Source organism: Spironucleus salmonicida, chromosome 1 (genome assembly GCF_000497125.1).
Source record: "Spironucleus salmonicida strain ATCC 50377 chromosome 1, whole genome shotgun sequence".
Classification (NCBI taxonomy): Eukaryota; Fornicata; order Diplomonadida; family Hexamitidae; genus Spironucleus; species Spironucleus salmonicida.
Window position 1 is genome coordinate 1,572,156 of NC_090596.1, and position 15,565 is coordinate 1,587,720.

The 15,565-nt window shown below is 28.4% G+C and overlaps 9 protein-coding genes across 9 annotated transcripts; 4 read left to right on the forward strand and 5 right to left on the reverse strand. All coding sequences in view use genetic code 6, as the record gives it.

The window, feature by feature from the left end:
- Nucleotides 1–238: 238 nt before the first annotated feature.
- SS50377_21089 (uncharacterized protein) lies at nt 239–1,549 on the reverse strand (the record flags this gene model as incomplete). Its single annotated transcript, XM_067905026.1, has 1 exon — nt 239–1,549. One exon carries the CDS (start codon nt 1,547–1,549, stop codon nt 239–241), a length of 1,311 nt encoding a protein of 436 aa, XP_067768508.1.
- A 45-nt stretch (nt 1,550–1,594) lies between these two features.
- On the forward strand, nt 1,595–2,353 carry SS50377_21090 (Eukaryotic initiation factor 4E; the record flags this gene model as incomplete). The annotated part of the gene is made up of 1 exon (XM_067905027.1): nt 1,595–2,353. The coding sequence occupies one exon, from the start codon at nt 1,595–1,597 to the stop codon at nt 2,351–2,353; it is 759 nt and encodes a 252-aa protein (XP_067768509.1).
- An 809-nt stretch (nt 2,354–3,162) lies between these two features.
- On the reverse strand, nt 3,163–5,475 carry SS50377_21091 (uncharacterized protein; the record flags this gene model as incomplete). Its single annotated transcript, XM_067905028.1, has 1 exon — nt 3,163–5,475. The coding sequence occupies one exon, from the start codon at nt 5,473–5,475 to the stop codon at nt 3,163–3,165; it is 2,313 nt and encodes a 770-aa protein (XP_067768510.1).
- A 110-nt stretch (nt 5,476–5,585) lies between these two features.
- SS50377_21092 (uncharacterized protein) lies at nt 5,586–5,774 on the reverse strand (the record flags this gene model as incomplete). The annotated part of the gene is made up of 1 exon (XM_067905029.1): nt 5,586–5,774. The coding sequence occupies one exon, from the start codon at nt 5,772–5,774 to the stop codon at nt 5,586–5,588; it is 189 nt and encodes a 62-aa protein (XP_067768511.1).
- A 241-nt stretch (nt 5,775–6,015) lies between these two features.
- On the forward strand, nt 6,016–6,132 carry SS50377_21093 (uncharacterized protein; the record flags this gene model as incomplete). Its single annotated transcript, XM_067905030.1, has 1 exon — nt 6,016–6,132. The coding sequence occupies one exon, from the start codon at nt 6,016–6,018 to the stop codon at nt 6,130–6,132; it is 117 nt and encodes a 38-aa protein (XP_067768512.1).
- A 206-nt stretch (nt 6,133–6,338) lies between these two features.
- On the forward strand, nt 6,339–8,267 carry SS50377_21094 (Intraflagellar transport protein 81; the record flags this gene model as incomplete). Its single annotated transcript, XM_067905031.1, has 1 exon — nt 6,339–8,267. One exon carries the CDS (start codon nt 6,339–6,341, stop codon nt 8,265–8,267), a length of 1,929 nt encoding a protein of 642 aa, XP_067768513.1.
- Nucleotides 8,268–8,351: 84 nt separating this feature from the next.
- SS50377_21095 (uncharacterized protein) lies at nt 8,352–13,019 on the forward strand (the record flags this gene model as incomplete). The annotated part of the gene is made up of 1 exon (XM_067905032.1): nt 8,352–13,019. The coding sequence occupies one exon, from the start codon at nt 8,352–8,354 to the stop codon at nt 13,017–13,019; it is 4,668 nt and encodes a 1,555-aa protein (XP_067768514.1).
- A 241-nt stretch (nt 13,020–13,260) lies between these two features.
- SS50377_21096 (Transmembrane domain-containing protein) lies at nt 13,261–13,833 on the reverse strand (the record flags this gene model as incomplete). Its single annotated transcript, XM_067905033.1, has 1 exon — nt 13,261–13,833. One exon carries the CDS (start codon nt 13,831–13,833, stop codon nt 13,261–13,263), a length of 573 nt encoding a protein of 190 aa, XP_067768515.1.
- A 44-nt stretch (nt 13,834–13,877) lies between these two features.
- Nucleotides 13,878–15,530, reverse strand: SS50377_21097 (uncharacterized protein; the record flags this gene model as incomplete). Its single annotated transcript, XM_067905034.1, has 1 exon — nt 13,878–15,530. One exon carries the CDS (start codon nt 15,528–15,530, stop codon nt 13,878–13,880), a length of 1,653 nt encoding a protein of 550 aa, XP_067768516.1.
- Between the last annotated feature and the right edge of the window lie 35 nt (nt 15,531–15,565).

Below are 15,565 nucleotides of genomic sequence, written 5' to 3' on the forward strand. Positions count from 1 at the left end.
ATAATTTTTAAATAATATTTATCCATAATTATCTAAAAATAAAGTTATATGTGATATAAATTGTATAGAGTCAGTAAAAATCATTAGAACTTAAGCAATGTAATACTTATATACCATCGTTTAGTTGTATTTTTAATCAAATTTATTACCGTCCTTATTTTTATTTTGGTGCTATCTTTCTATATGAGATAAATTACTATTATTATATATTTATACTACTACTAAACTACTGTTAGAATCATTTATATACTGTCTTTGCATTCATTATTTTTTTATATTAATCAAAATTGCAATATATTTAATCAAGTTAGTCTGCAACATACTAATCTTTTAATTCTTTCCTTTAATCATTTCGTAAGCTTTTATAAATCCTATCCCCGATAACACTATTATTATTGATTGCTGGTTTTCTTAAGATGGTGTCGAAAAAAATATCATCATTTTCAAGATTACTGGAGAAATCAACATATTATAAATCTTTGATGACTTTTTTTTAAGGATTTCCATTCTATTTTAAGGTTTATTTTGAATCCTAACCTATTTATACACGCTCTACCAAACTATTAATAACAGAGTTAAATCCAAGATCATAATTAACGCCTTTTATATCTCTCTCTTTATAGAATACATTTCCGCAAAAATGGCAATATCCATCATAATCAACACTATAAATTGAAATATTATCAAAAATGAAAAGTTTTCGACCATTAAAGCTTCTAGGTATGCTAATAACATTTTCTACACTTATTTTTATACCCTAAATAGTAAAAATTATACAAAATTCATTATTGTCAACCAAAGCTAAAGCTAAATTTTTTTAATTAATATTTTTCCCCTATCCTTATAAAAACTTGAAGGTTTATTTTTAATAAATTCTATTTGAAAGCTAATATAGCTAATTATTAATTTTATCACTATAAACTATGCTAATAATTTTTATAAAAAGATCTTTATTTTAGAAAGTATTAAAGGCTTTTAAATCCACATAAATAAAGAATCTTGATGTAATAATCAATGGGCTTTCCCCAAAATTCAAAAAAACTGATTCTAAAGATGTAGAAAAGGTTTTCCCTGAAAGTGTATTGATTATATAATAGTTAATAGAATCAACTGCTATTATAAATTAATTAGAGTATAATTTTAAAGACAACAGTTTTTAAGGCTAAAATTCTCTTAAAACAGTGTCCGCATAATAGAAAGTTCCAGCAGATGTTGAAAAAATTAATATTTACGGAATATTCTAGTAGAAAATAGATGTTGGTGTTAGGCATTAACAATTTAAAATAAGTAAATCTTAGTTATCTTCAAACTTATAGAAATATGTTGTATATCCATCAGTTAACGAGTAAATGATAGCCTAATTATTTAACACTGCTGCCGTGCATTAAAAGCCATAGGTTTCAATAGATATTAAGTCTATACATTTATTAATAATGAGTTTCTAATCGTAACTATAAAGTTTTATTGACTTTGAAGTAAATGATAGCATATAAATTGTTAATTTATTATATAATATAATAAATATATTATATTTTTCTAATATAATCATTTTATATATTTATTAACTGTTCCACTTCATTCCCCATTTCTTCAAATGAACAATCAACTGGAATTCTAAGTTCCCTTGAATCTTTATTATCGTGGTGCATTCGGTAAGAAAGCAAAGAACGAAAATATAAAAACATGGAATGATAATATGCAACTAATTACGAAACGTCCAATTACTAATTCTTTAGATCTTTTCTAAATCTTAAATATGATTCCAACATTTGAAGAAGTTCACGACGGATTTTCATATTTCTTTTTCCGTGAAAATGTGAAGCCAGATTGGGACTAACATTTAGATTGGTTTTCAATGGAAACTATTTATGAGGTAACTGATCTATTTGCATCTACACAAAAGGCTCAATGGTAAGATATCAAATGTTAGTGCGAAGCCTGTATACATAATTTATTACTTATATGGTGTGGATCTGCATATGATAGTACTAGCACATTATAGGGTATTACTATTAAAATAAGAAGAGCTAGAATTACTGTATCCTGTTGGTATTCTAACTCTAAACATGGAGAACCATTACTAACTTTATTAAAGCAAATGTTTGATTAAGTTAATAATTAGGCTACACTGGCTGATAGCAAGGATAAAATAATTAGAAAGTATTTTACATAAGCTCTAAAGGAACAATAAGAAGAATCTTCTAGGAAATCTTCGAAAAATTCATCTCGTGCAGGATCTAGAAACTAATCAGCTAATAGATCTGATAGGAACTAAAAATCCGATAGCAGTAAAAGAAATTAGGTTTCTAAGCCTAGAAGGCTTATTCAGGGAGCACAAGACTCTTCTTAGTGAATGAATATGACTGGTAACTGGGAAACCACGCAACTATAACTTGCGAGTCTCTTTTCTATATTCATTTAACAGACTAATATTTATAATCATATATATTCTTTTATACAACTTTAATATATATTTTTTAACAATTATTTAGTTATTATTTATGATATTAACAATCATGTAATTTATATTCAATATATTATACTATATGCATTAATTTTGTATTATCGTTAATAATTTTAAAATTATTACATTAATCTACAGTATTCTATTATATAAGCTATACTAGTTGAATTATATCAATCTATTAAAATTTATCAAGTTTTATACACTATCGTTTTGAACCTACATTTGAATTATTAATTATATCCAGAATTTACACAGGTTGGTATAAATATAAAATTCGATAAATCTATCTACATAAAAAATTGTTTTTCATAATCAGATATTTCTTTTGATAAAATAAATAATAAAAATAATATTTTCTCTTAGTCTTTATTAATTTTATCTGATTACCTGGATAAATTTATAATAAAAATGAACAATTACTATTATTTTAAATATTTGTTCCAAAAAAGTTAAAAGTTTTGGAGACGTAAGTATTTTATAAATCAAAGTAATCACAATAACATCTATTTAATTTTTAGATTACTAAACAACATAATCAGTCTAAATTTAATTTTACAATTGTAGTTATTATTATTAGTTTACGATCATAGATTCTAAATAATTTTTTAAAAACTTCTTCATATCATAAGAAATATACAACTATACTATTTTCTTAATATAATTTGTCTGCTATGTGATATATAAAACTAAATTTATCATTCTTATTATTATAATTATACTATTTGGCTTATTACATCATCACGTTGAAATCGTATTTCAGTAATATCCTCACTTAGATTAATTTAACTACTGATTAACATACACATTAAACTTTTTGGTATATTTTTCTTACTAAAAATTTCAGTTTATTATTCAAATTGTACATGAATTTTTTAACTTGGAAAGTAAAATTTTATTTTATTTCCCTTTAAATTTATTGATTACAAATTCTCTATTCTATTAGTATCAACATAACACAATGCGCAATTGCTTAAATTTAAATTTTACACTTTTAAATCTAAAATAACAATATCAGTATTACCAGCTAAGGACAATGATTATAAATCGCTTATACGAGATAAATTTGGAGATTATTTCAAGCCACAACTTTCGATAATTAAGTCTTTTAATTATTTTGGGAATGCAAATTTATGTATATCAATATTTTAATTATACGATAAATTAAGCGATTTAAGGTTTTATAAAAATCTTAGATCTGATACTTTTTGAATACCACAATTTGATAAGTTTAAATTAATAATAGAGTTAGGCATAAACCAAAGTTCATTTTAAATATTAATATTAGAAGATACATCTAAAGTCTAAAGAAATTAAAGCTTTTCAATTTAGTGTAAGTTTAGAAAATTATTATTTTACACTTTTAGTGTATTTAATGAAACTGGCATATTCACAAATGATTCCAGACCTGTTTTATTTAGAGTAAGAAATTTGAGTTATGATGTGCTAAAATTAATAGGCAAAAAATGCTATTTTTATAAAGAAAAATCAAGGTAAGTTACTGATTAAGGTACTCTATTTAGATTAAAATTAAGATTTTCATTATTAATCAAAATTAATGTATACAGCTATTTTAATAAATAGATTGGTGAGCATGATTTAAGTCTTGTACTAGAGAAATTAATGTAATTGAGAGTATTTGGAAGAGTGATAATATCTTCAATATTGGAATTTGTTATCTCCAAATACTCAATCTAAGAATTAAAAGTTAAGTCCATGAACAATATATCTATATAATTAAGCTAGAGAAATTTGAGGCTACTAAACATATTTAATGATTGTGTAAACTTAGTTTAAAATTTAGTGATTGCATATGTATTATTAATAATAATTGTTTAGATTAGGGATGGATATATAATTTCAAATTGTTCAAATTGACATTGGAAAAAAATTAAATGTTGTAGTTTTGGAAGCGCTACAATAATCTTACCAGAATAATCATATGACAACCTTACAAGGTATAATGCTTGTAGTTTATTCAAATTCAGAGATAACTACTATCCGTCTTCAATTAATAATTGGCATGGTGGTTAATTTATTAGTGTTACTTTTTCAAATTTTATTAAATTTTATTGATAAGTTTCTAGGGTGAATTAATTATAAAATTTTTTACTTTGCAGTTAATAAATATAAAATTACTAATTTTGCTGATTTTAAAATTAAAGTGAATGTCTTATTATATCAAACACTTTATTTTTCGAAACAAAGTTAACAAATGATTCGATAACGATATTTTATTAAAAAATCTCGGTACTATCAAACTACTCGGGTTGTAATTTGAATGAATTATTAAATAACAATTTTTATTCCATTTAAATTTATATAACCTTCGATTTTTAGGGATCTTTACTTTAATTTTCACATAAATCAAATTCTTATCCATCAAATGTTATCTATTCCTGAAGAATTTTGGCCATATTTTTTTTTATATTTATATCTTGTCCATATGCTCCTATCATATGTAAATTTTCATCTATATACTAAATTTATACAGATTAAGGTGGTTAAAAATTTGTGCTAATACGTTATTATCGAATAGGTGCTTATTTATTCTATGGTTGAATTTAGAAATAAGTTGGATCAGACAAACGATCTGCAAAGTTTATCTACTAAACACTGATTTACTAATATTAATAAGATGAATTTGAAAGGGGGTTCATATATTTATGAACTTGTGTATCTTTTTAATCATCTACCGTATTATAAACTTTTTAATTTTTAATAAATTAGAGATCTTTTGATAAAATATCCAATTAGTATTTTGGAGCAATATAAACAGCTTGTCTAGAATAAATTTTTGGAGATCGCAACTTTGTAATTGTTGAAGCGTTATTCTTACATTATTTTTCAATGTCTTTGATTTAAGTATAAAATCCCAAGTTTACTCGCCGTATATTACCGTCCAGAAAGCTGGATTAATCATAACTAAAAGGTTATTATACATTTTGAGTTTTTTTTGGTAATAATACTATAGGTTAGTCTACGAAACTATTAAGCGTTCGCTTTTTCATTTTCCAAACTTCTTAATATCATATATTTATACATATAATATATAAGTTTAGTTTTACAATATTAATCCTATTTTTTATGCACAATAATTAGAAAAAATATATTGTAAGGCTCACTTTTAGTAAATAGCTGATATTTGACCAATCGGGACAAGAACCTTCTAATATTGTTTATCTTCTGCGGTAACATTAATTAAAGTGGCAAATATATCATTATATGTTACTAAAAGTCCAGCTATTAACTTATTAGATTATATTGTTATATGATTATTAAGCATTTACTAATTTAATAACTTTGACATTTATCGTTTTTGGTATTATAATTATATTAATATATTACATATATTATGAAATTAGAATCAATACAATTAATATATCTACTTGTTTTCATTTTTAACCTAAGATAATTAACATAATTGAAAAATCAATAGATTTATATTGCAAAAAGTAGAATTCTTAATTTTTTATTAGGTTATTAGGTTAAATCTTATATATAAATTTACTTCCTTTAAAAAGAATTACAAAATATCCCTTCCATTTAAAATGGAATTTGTCGAATTCGATTCTGCAGTTCTTTTCTTCGAAGACGAAAGAACTTTTACACCTGTTTACGACACATTTAATTTAAGTACATAATTCTTCGAGGAGTTGTATGAGTGATTTGCGAATTTTATCATTTTTGTTATTTATCAGGTTTTGGCTAATTTTTTTGTTTATTTTTATTAATCTGATAATATTACCTTTATTTAGTACAGTTTAATTGATAGTCAACTATTTCCTTCTTATTAAATAATAAATCTTAATAATAAGATTTAATTATTATATAGATACATTAAACTTAACTCCTTTCCCATCCGCAAAATTTGATGTCCATAACTGATAAATATGAACTTATTGTTCAGAAACTTGCATAAATACCTTTTCATAAGAAGATGACATTAATTACATTAACAGAAACCTTAAAAGATCCATAAAATGCTATAAAACTTTTGTAAATGGTCACAGATATTATCAGACCAGTGTCGCTATCTGAAGAAACACCCTTACCTAAACCCACAACGTTAGAGGAGATTGCAATTAGTATTGCAGACTTTGCTTCGTGTGTATGCTTCCCTATTGACTCTGGTGTTACTATTGATAAATAAGGATTTGCTTAATAATTATTGCTGGAAAACTCTGAAAAATTAGTTGAACTTATGGCTGCAGTATTATCAGATATTTCAGAAGCAAAAAAGAAGGCATATATTGCTAAATTCAAATAGTAAATGATAATACCACATGAAATTTAGTAATAGGAAAATATATAGTAGGCATTAACATAGTTAAGAGCAGCTTAAAGTAAATTTTAGACTTCTTATAATGAAAATTAAGAAGTTTTACAGTCTGCTGTTAGTTAAAAAATAGAAGCTTTAACTACTGAAAAATAATAATTAATCACTAGAGAGGATAAACTTTCCGCTCTTGTAAAATAACTTAAGATGAAGAATGTTCCAGAAGAAGCAGTTAATCTCAGTAAGAGAAGAAGAGAAAATATGGGTGAGATTTAGCAATTATAGGAATAGATCAATGGACAAAATGAAGTTCGTAAAGCGTTGCTTAATCGTGCGTAAGCTGTAGTAAATTCAGCTAAAGGAACTCCTGCTTCTATAATAGAGGCATGTTAAAACGAAAGCAGAAGATTAAAGTAAGAACTTATTAATCTTCCATAAGAGATCTAAGAAAAAGAATAATTACGGGAGCTTATCATGCAAGATCCTAGCGATGAAATTATTTCATAAATGGAATTAGAAATGGAATAGGCCAAAAAAGATTTAATTAAACTCAAAGAATTGAATAATATAAACGGTGAAAACGACGACAACCAACAATAAGAGTCATAAGTTACATATCTTAGATAATAGCTAGCCAAATTCAAGAGAAAGCACCAAGATTTATTAGGGAGAATGGAAAAAGTATCTCAAGATTCTTCACAGGTAGACGTCAAGATGCGCTCATTAATGTCAACTACTGTAACTTTAGATAACATAGATGCCGCTGATGAACTGCCTTTAATTGTATTCAAAGACCTTATTAACAAGGGAAAGGCTATGAAAGCGTAAATGGGAAGATTCCAAGAAGATAGAAATTATCTTAAAAAAGAATATGCTGTTCTTACTAGAACAGTTGAAATTTTAACTTAAATATGCTCAAGATACGGCGCTGATATATCAGAAGAATAAACAACAACCGCCATGATGAATACTTAAAATCTTCATGAAGCGCGTTAATTATTATAAGAAATCGAATAGGCTATTAAATAGAAAAGGAATACGTTATAGCCTCGTATGAACGAGTTATAAGAATGTAAGAGAAATTGCGCATCTTTAGAGAACAATTTATAGTAACAAAGACAAAGAGTAAAATAACTGGATGCTTCTCGTCAGGGTGGTATTTATAAATTAAGGATGACAATGCAAAAGGCAGAGAATGAGTGCTAGTCTCTCGTTTCAGAAATTTTCAAAATCGAAAAGATGATTAATCTTTACAAACTTGAAGTAGAAAGGGCCGAGTCAGAAAAATCATTTATTGGGCTCAAAAAAGAGATTATGATTGCATAGGCTGGTGTAAAGACGAAAATTGCTGATTTAAGGCAAAAATAAGCATAAGTAAAGGAAGGCCTGCCGAATTTAGTCGAATAAAAGAAGATGTTTTCGGATTTAGTAATGTTGTTAAAGGCCAAGTAAGAGCATAGTAAAAGAATTAAAGAGGAAACTGCGAATGAAAACGGTAATGGCGAATAAATCAAAATTATGTGATATTGTCATTTTCTTTATCATTATTTTAATTATAATTATATATAAATCTTAAATACCAATAATCTAAAATTTCACTCCATAATCATGGACGAATTTGTTGCTGTCCTTTATTTCTTCGCCAGACGAGGTGAATTAGCTAGATGTCAGGCGCTTCTAACGACTTAAGCTGCATCAGCAATTTCTGCAGATACTAATTCTTTCATTTCAGCCATTTTGGAGCTAGCTCAGAATAATTCATCTGATTTTGCATCACACCAAACAGCAACATCAATCGCCGCAATCCACTCTCTAGTTGAGCTCTTAAGTGCCAAATCACAGTCGTTTATAGATACAGATCGCGTTACAATCCTACAAAGTTAATTTGAGATTGAAGTCTCCTCCCTTCCACAAGGTGCAAACTGCCTTATTTGGTTCGTATGTGGTGTTTTCGGTGTAAATCCATCAGATTACATTAAAAGTGACGACGAGGGTCCAATCGCTGCAATTGACTAATTTTTAAATGGTAATAGTAGCGAAATCAAGAATTATCCTATGCTTAGCAGCATCATCATCGATTTAAAGAACATGAAAGAAATCGACAATTTATTTGAGTACTTGAACAAGACAAAATAGACAACTGTTAAAGCGTAAGTCAGTCAGCTTTTTAAGCATAAGATAAACGTTTTAGTGGCCAATTTAGCTACTGCAAATTTTTTGAATATTTCTGAAGCAATTAGCTCAGTTTCTAGCTGTTTGCAAGATTATACATAAACTTGGGTCGGAAGAGTCTGTTAAAAACATTAAACAAATTTGATTATTGAAGTAATTTTGGGTATTGCAAGAGCGTACCCAGCATTTTAAATTTTGCTTAATTTGGCAGAATTTTTGAATGAAAAATACCCTAAAAATAAAGATTTAACGCTTCTTTAAGGCTATTTGCTCACATTTGCATCTTTTATAGGTAAGTCTCCTGAGACAGCTGATTTAGCCCTTCAACGTTTCAAGCATGCACAAGAAGCCGTCTTAGATGATTAAAAAATGATTTTGTCTTCAGAAGGTGTATATTCAGTTGCATTAGCACTTACTGGCCGAGTAGAAGAAGCTAAATCCCAGGTAAATGATGACGATGAAGCTGAAGAGTTATTAAAATTGCTGATTAATACATTTTAACAATAACCTGATGCAAATATTTTAAATTTTGTTTCTAGTAATGTTAAATTATCAGCTTTCACCAATACTTCGAATTTATATAATGCGTTGCCAGATACATTAATAGCAACGGTACTAGCAATTTAAATAACGGAGTTTCTGTAAAATTAATAGTTTATCACCTAACCAACACTTCATTAAGCACTCAATTTCTTTGAAAGCACACAAATTCTGTCACCAGAGATACTTGAATGCAAATTTTTGATTCTGCAAAATCTTCAAAATTTCGACTCATTACTTAAACAAGCAAATATTCTATCGAATTATTCAGCAATTGAAAGAAATTTCTCATTGAATTCAAATCTTTTACTCTTATTTGCTTCCTCTGCTAGCTAGCTTTTAAAAGTAAGTGAAGCCGCAGAATTTGCAAGTTAAGCTTAAATAGTGGATTCAAACGTAATGAATAAACGGGAATTCAAACTTATTCAAGCAAAAATTAGCTATTTGAAGGGAAATTATATCGAATCAAGTAAATACTTTAAAGAAATTGATTCTACAATTTAATGCTAAATTCATATTTGCTTGCTCAAAATCAAAGGTGGTGATCTATCAGGATTCAAAGAATTACGAGAAATTTCAAGAAACTATCCCAATAGAAGTGGAATTTAGGAGATAGAGTTTGATGTTTAAAATGCTGATTTTATTGCTATGAATATTACACTATAACTTGCTATAAGTGGACTATTCATTTTGCGTAAAGGTGGATATTTGTAAAATAGCAGTAAAACAGTCAACAAGAATAGTTTCGACCAAATTATAGATGACAATAGTTTGTTATTTTTCGAAAATTAGCAAATTATTGATAATTTCAGAGAAGCTTTGAATAACTCATTCTCAAGTTAAAATAGCAGGGTTGGAAACAAGTATTTTAGCAGTAATTTTGGTGTCAACCCAATTAATTTAGAAAAAGACGTTTTTTATGCTGAAAATATTGAGAATATAGAATTTTAAAATTTTTCGAGAACTGAAAAGCTATCTATAAATAGCATTTTATAAAGCATATAAAATTATGCTTAATTTAGCCTAGAAATCACCGAATTGATCAGTTAGATTTAACTTGTAATATTGAACGATAAGCTTGCATTTGTCAGCTGCTTTACATAGCTTAGTAAATAGAATCCTAGTACAACTCAGCTAGCAGCGTTAGCATCTGCGCACTTAGCTGTTGGAAATGCTTAATTCGCGGTCGATTATTATTAAAAATCGATAGAATAAGCTGTTTTGGTTATAAAGACTCAAAACCAGCCAAAATATATCGAGATTTTAATTAAAAACTTCCTTTTCGTGTTGAAATCAAGAGCATTATCGAGGTGTCATAAGTACCAAGATAGCAACTAAACACTAATGACTTTAATTGAAGCTGTTGAATTTAAATAGAATAATGATAAATAGCTTGAGTAGGCAAATTTAATTGCCTTTTCAGTCATTCATATGGAGTATATGAAACTTCTCATTAAATTAAGATAACACAGACAACTATTCTAGTTATGCGATTCTATTTTGAAAAAATCATAGTAAGTTTTTTCACTGCCATCTGACTCTTCAAAACCATTTTCCGTCCCATTCCCTGTGACAATTCTATCAATTTACTGCGCTCGTGCGAAAGCAGAATTGATAAAATTGAATTAAGTTAATTTACCAACTTCTGAACGTCTGGACCTGCTTGGGAAAGCAGTTTTCTGGGTAGATTCAGGCGTAATTTCAAAAACTCAAAGGGTTTTAGTTTCACAAAAATCTTTTAAAATGTAAATGTAAACCTCGGTTTTCAGCTCCTAAACATCAAAATTTGAGGGTTCAAACGATGGATTAAAAGCTCTTGTATTGGCAGCTGAAGTGCGTGTCGAAATTGCTGAAATTTATTTGGATTTGTCAAAAATTGATATTTAGCAAATCAGCTAAACTACATCTTTGACATTCGAGAAAAAGTAACATTTGACTAACGCTTTTGAGAGTGCAAAAATATCACTAAAATAGTGTGAAACAGCACGTGCTAATAATATTTGTGCGATTTACCATTTATTTTAGGATTAAAATTATGAGATGGCTCGTGCAAATTCGCTCAGTGCGAAAGAAATTGAACCTTTTAATAATGTTAGCTAAATAATTTTCTAAGCGATTTCACACAAAATAAATTTTGGTGGAAATGAGGTTGAGAGCGAGTAAGCAAATACCCCTTTTGAGGACAGTTGTAGGGTTTTAAAAATTGGTTTAAACGTGGACCGTGTAGTTGCCTTGGATAATTTCTTACTTAATAGCTGTTTAGTGCATGATATGACTGTTGTAACTGACGCGCTATTTAAAAACGATGATGATGAGATAGATACGTAGAATGCACAAGGTGAAATTATGGGTAGTGATATAAGCAGTCTAGATGAATTAAATGATAAAATGGAGAAAGTTAGCAAGACAGCGTTAGATGGATATTTCTACTTAGGTAGAGGATTTTTATAGTTGAAAATGGGCCGAATTAATTAAGGAATGAAAGATTTGATGTTGGCAGTTAATTCTTAAACACTCAGTGATAGATATCGAGCTAGAGCGCTCTATCTTTTAGGGACTATATATGTTAACCCAAATAGGCAACCACTATTTGGTTCATCATCGTGTTTAACAGGAAAACAACAGTCAGCTGTAGCACTTTAAAAATAAGCGATGCAATAGTAATCAAATATTAATTTGGATGATTAAGCACCCACAAATCAATCTGAAGAGGACCAACTTATTCCAGATACAGATACTATTAATTAGCGTGAAGATGATTTATCATAGGCCCTATAAATAGTGCAGTCTTTATAGTAAATGTATTAACGGTAAGTTCAAGAGGCTAGGGAGCTATTTATTGTTTTAAAGGCTTATATCAGAATCGGTTAATATCGCCAAGCTAAAGACAGAATAGCTAGAATTACTTTAGATGAAGGTAAAGCTGCAAAATCAAAACTTAACCAGCTCGAATTATTAAAAGACTAAGCAAAAACTTTCATGTAAGAAGCTGCTGAGGAACTTCATTAGACATTATAAGAAATTGATAAAAATTAATCAAACTATGTTGTAATTCTTTTCTGTTTAGGTAATATTTATTGCCATTTGAAAAATGATGCAAAATCTAGAAGTAATTTCCAAAATGGTGCTAGGTAGATCATAAGTGTTCGCGACCAAGGTAATTAAGGCTAAATTTGGTTAGATTTAGATGCTGCTGTACAATGCAATTTAGCATTGGCAGACTAATATATATAGATAGGTAAAATAGCAAATGCGCTTAAATGCTTAGATGGAGTTGCTAGTTTGGACAAGATTCAAACGATTTCTTATGAGTTGTATGGGTTATGTTAAGAAAAAGAGGCAGCATATGGAAATGCGGTTAGCTATTACGAAAGTGCTTGGCTTTTGAGCCATGGGAGCCCTAGTGTAGCTTATAGATTAGCATATAATTATATGAAAGCCTAAAAATATGCTGAAGCAATTTTAATGTGTCAAAATGCTCTTTCTGAGTATCCTGGGTTCAACAAATTAAAAAAGGAAGTTTTATATAAGGCAGAGGCTATGTTGAGGAGCACTAAGTAGTGAAATGAGTGATGGGAGTTTTTATCAGAAGATTATTCAAGTTATAACTCACAAATTGAAAATAATATTTATAACCATTTAAAATTATAAAAATATTGATATAATCAATATTAGGACGAATTGCAAGTATGAGGAGATGATCATAAAATATTACTTGTATAAATTCTTACATAAATAAGAATATAAGCATTTTAATCCTAAATATCAATAAAATAATACTTTCTCTTAAAAATTTAACATTTGCTCACTAGCACATAAAACTGAATAATATACTCATAATGAAGTACATAAGTAAGTGTTTAAAAAATTACTTGGCTAAGTGTATTGCTGTTTAAATCTGTGGATTTAATTTATAGAATTGGTAGTCTAATATACAAATTGCAGAAGACTAGAGTAGGAAAATATTAAAGGAAGAACTAATACGGACAATAAAAAATTGTTATATAAACGTTTATATGAGACCAATAATATTATAGCAGTTCTATTTTGAATAAAAGAAAGTAAGAGCAGTAGTCATAGAAATATAGATGTTAAAAAGCATTTTTCTAGATTTAGAATAAGGCTTTTATAAAGGCTACATGAACTGGTTAAGACCAGGAATTTGGCCTAATTGGCCTAAATTAGGTACATTTACATTAGGATTTCCTTACTATTGTTTTTGCTTTTCAAATCTATCAAATTCTTCTGGCATTTCTACATTTTCTGTAGTAGAGTTCATAACTAAAGCCATTCTTTATTTTTACTTTTCCAAAATTCTTTTTTGTCTCATAGCCTTCTGCTCAGCCAAGCTAAGTTGAGGACCTTCTGACTACTCCATTTTGAGTAGAAAGAAAAATAATACATAAAATTTATATAATATACTCAAAATCCTAGGTCGATATGTTCACCATCCTCTATTAGCTCTTCATAATATCCTTTAAGACCCTCTACCTGCCGTTTAATCCGCTCAATGCTCCGCTATTAAACTGTTCCTTTGGGATATAATACAAAATCTTCCTCAAAATCGTATTCATCTTCTCTTTCTAAGTATAAAACATGCTGCCCAACAGTCTAAAATCCAGTGAAAAAGGCGTTAAACTATGTATACCTAATAGGCAAACCTAGTAATACTACATTTTAACGCTTCTTTGGTTAGTAAACGTTTTACGGGAAATCTTAGTCGAAATATTTCAATTTCCTTCGCACGGAGACACTTGTCTCGACTAAATTTGCTTGAAATTCACCACAGCAGACCATTGAAGAATGCATTCCGACATCTGACACACCAATTGCAACCGAAGATATTGGTGTGTCTAGAACGTGCACTTCATATTCTTTTTCAGTTTCTGAAACTGGAATCGCAGTGACTGATCTACGGCTGATTATAACATAGCGGTCCTTGAATAGTGAGATATGCAGCGGATTTACAATAGGTGAGTTTAATTACTAAAAATGGTAAAAGCTGAGTGTTTTCGAAGAGAAAAAAAATGCAAAATCTAAATTTTCAGCATTAGTTGCAGTTTAGATGAATCTCGGAAATGGCTTTGGAGAGATCTTATTATCTCCCGAAATAGGTTTATAAAAATGCAGTTAATGGGAGATTTATGCGAGTTCCTATGCTTCGTATTCTACAGTTGTCATAATATAAAATTGTAGTAATTCATCGTGCAAAACGAGAAAATTTTATGGTAATTCAAAATGGAAATGAGTTTTTTCTTTCATAAATTTGAAGGAATGGTAAAAATTCGCTGTTGTATTTTGAAGTTCGAAAACAACAAATGATTAAAGCGTGGGAACAGACTAGCTGGTATTAAGGACCTATTCTAGACAGAACTTACTACCGTTAATGCTGAAAATACTAGAAAAATTGAAAGTTAATTCTGGTATTCTGTAATTCCTAGTAAAAATTAACAATAGATTAGAAAGATGAATTATCAGGTATTTAGAATATATAAGTGATATATCTTAAATATTTTTTGTTGCTAGTTGAGGGATAAAAGGGGCTGAGTGCTCAAAAATTGAATAAATTTGTACTTTTTCATCAGTATTTGTAGAAATCAGAAGGATATCGTCATATGTGTGCAAGAGAAACTCGAAACCAGTGAGTTTATTATCTGTATATCGGAATTAACTAGGGAGGATTTTAAAGATGTATACATTATTTATGTAGTGTACAAAGATTTTTATTGCAGGTTAAATAAGAGGTATCTTGTTTCTAAACTCTTGTGTACTTTTGAGTCTTATTTGAGTTATAACTAGTTTAAATTCCCCACTATCAATATCAAAAAGTTAGAAAATGAAAGCAAATTCATTACATGGGCTGAAAAAAATATTAGTAACTTCCTAATCACATTCTACTTAGTATACTGCTCTAATAGACAATAGCGGTATATCGTATATAAAAATAATTCCATGCTCACAACCAACACCAAATAAACTTGTATCTGGTGAATAATTTAATGAAAATGGTGTATGCATTCCTTGTGTTGAAATGGTTTGAACGAAATGCGATGGGTCGCCAATTTACTAGCTCATTTCGGAAAGAAATTTTTAATGATATTATATTATGA